The sequence below is a fragment of the Corvus brachyrhynchos genome, unplaced genomic scaffold (assembly GCF_000691975.1).
Source record: "Corvus brachyrhynchos isolate BGI_N302 unplaced genomic scaffold, ASM69197v1 scaffold34, whole genome shotgun sequence".
Classification (NCBI taxonomy): Eukaryota; Metazoa; Chordata; class Aves; order Passeriformes; family Corvidae; genus Corvus; species Corvus brachyrhynchos.
In genome coordinates, this window is record NW_008238126.1 from 6075968 (window position 1) to 6077857 (window position 1890).

Sequence of the window (1890 nt, forward strand, 5' to 3'; positions counted from 1 at the left end):
CCGGCATCGCCCGGCACCGGCATCCCACTGGCCCCGGCATCTCACTGGCACTGGCATCCCACCGGTCCCCTCCTCAATCCCAGCCCCGTTCCTTCCGACCGGCCCCGGCATCTCACCAGCTCCGGCCCCACTCCTTCCGACCCACCGCCCCCACCTCAGCGGGGATATTAGGAAAATATTCTACATCAAAAGAGTTGTCAGGCATCGGAGCAGCCTGCTCAGGGAAGTGATGGTGTCACTGTCCCTGGAGAGATTTAACAGGCAGTGTACGCGGCACCTGGGGACATGAGTTAGTGGTGGCCTTGGCAGCTCAGGTTAATGGTTGGACTCAGTGATCTTAAAGGCCTTTCCAAACTAAACTATTCTATTATTACAGTGGCACCGTATTTCCTCATGATCTCTAGATCTCAGACCGAGGAGCTTTGGCACAGGGTGAGGTGACTCCCTGCAAGGAGCTCCCTGTCCAGTCAGTGCTGCTGGGATGGCAGCAAGCTGTTCCTCACGGGAGTCCCGGGGCCTGCCATGGCAAGCTTCCACCTTCATGGGACCTGGGTGTTCCCAAAGATGCAAACAGAGGAAAGTCACCTTCCTTTATCTCTCTCTTAGAATCCTTCATGCTGAGAACTTGGCAGCGAGGGGAGCCCTCCTGTCCCCCTGTGCAGCCCTGGCTGTCCTGTGCTCTTGACAAGAGGCCATGGCCAGTCTGTCTCTGCCAGGCAGTGAGGGGATGACCCTGCCAGTGCTCCCACAGCCACACGAGGCTACACGTGCTGGAAAAAGCAGCTTCCAGGGACCTGTACCCAGACAGAGGAGAGTCCCTGGCTATGTGGGGAAATGTGGGCTGGTTCCAGCTCAACCTCAGCAGCTGGCAGACCTGCAGGACACCGTGGCTGGCTCTCACGTGAGCTGGATTTGCCTCTGCTCACCCAGAGCCATCGCATGGGCTGAGATAAACTCAGTGCAGCAGAGACGACAGATTCAGAGATGAGGCATTTAAGGGACTTGCACTTTACTCAGCAACTCAATGACCCCTTCCTTGGTGACATACAAAACCTCGCCGGTGTTCTGATTCCAAACCTCAAAGACCGGGGGGTCCTCACAGACCCTCTTCCCAGCCACAACCACGTACGGATAGCCCAGCCTGTTGGCGTCCTTCAGCCTTTTGCCAATGGTCAGCTGGGTCCGGTCATCCAGCACCGAGTCACCAGCGAGGTGGGGCAGTGCTTCGGCCAGGTCATCGTACACCCGCTCCAGCAGAGCCGCTCCCTCCTCCTCCTCCTTGCTGCCCCTCTTGGGGGGAATGAAGCAGAGCTGGAAGGGTGCGATGAGGCTCGGCCAGCGGATGCTGTCCTCAGTGGAGAGCACCTCGATGGAGGCCGCTAGGATGCGAGTGACGCCCAGGCCGTAGCAGCCCATTTCTGCCAGCTGGGGTTTGTTCTCGGCAGAGGAGAAGACGGCGTTGGCGACGGAGGAGTACTTGGTACCCAGGTAAAACGTGTGCCCCACCTCAATCCCTTTGGTCTCGGTGAGTTTCTCACCGCATGTGGGGCACGAGGTTTGCCCCCCGTTTAGCGTCTCCACATTGGCCGCAAAATGTCCCTGAGGGCACAGCACCAGCCTGTCCTCGCCGATGTCTGCCGGGAGCTGGAATTCGTGGGATGTGGTGCCGCCGATGCTGCCCGTGGCCGCCTGCACCTTGACGAAGGGCAGACCCAGGCGGGTGAAGAGGCTGCAGTAGGCGTCACACACCTGCTCATAGGTGTGCCGAGCCGCCTTCTCGCAGGTGTCGAAGGTGTACATGTCCTTCATGTAGAACTCCCGGCTGCGCAGCAAACCGAAGCGGGGCTTGGGCTCGTCCCGGAACTTCCTGGTGACCTGGTAGAGGCGCAG

At 59.4% G+C, this 1890-nt stretch overlaps 2 protein-coding genes across 2 annotated transcripts in view; both read right to left on the minus strand.

The window, feature by feature from the left end:
• TTC4 (tetratricopeptide repeat domain 4) overlaps positions 1–936 on the minus strand; it is a 12720-nt gene extending 11784 nt beyond the window's left edge. The window contains exon 1 of the mRNA XM_008633105.2: positions 927–936. Within this exon, the coding sequence (XP_008631327.1) occupies positions 927–936 (10 nt within the window). The remainder of the gene's footprint in view (positions 1–926) is intronic.
• Positions 937–977: 41 nt separating this feature from the next.
• PARS2 (prolyl-tRNA synthetase 2, mitochondrial (putative)) lies at positions 978–1890 on the minus strand (the record flags this gene model as incomplete). Its single annotated transcript, XM_017733538.1, has 1 exon — positions 978–1890. A coding segment is annotated over one exon (897 nt), but the record flags the coding sequence as incomplete, so codon positions are not given.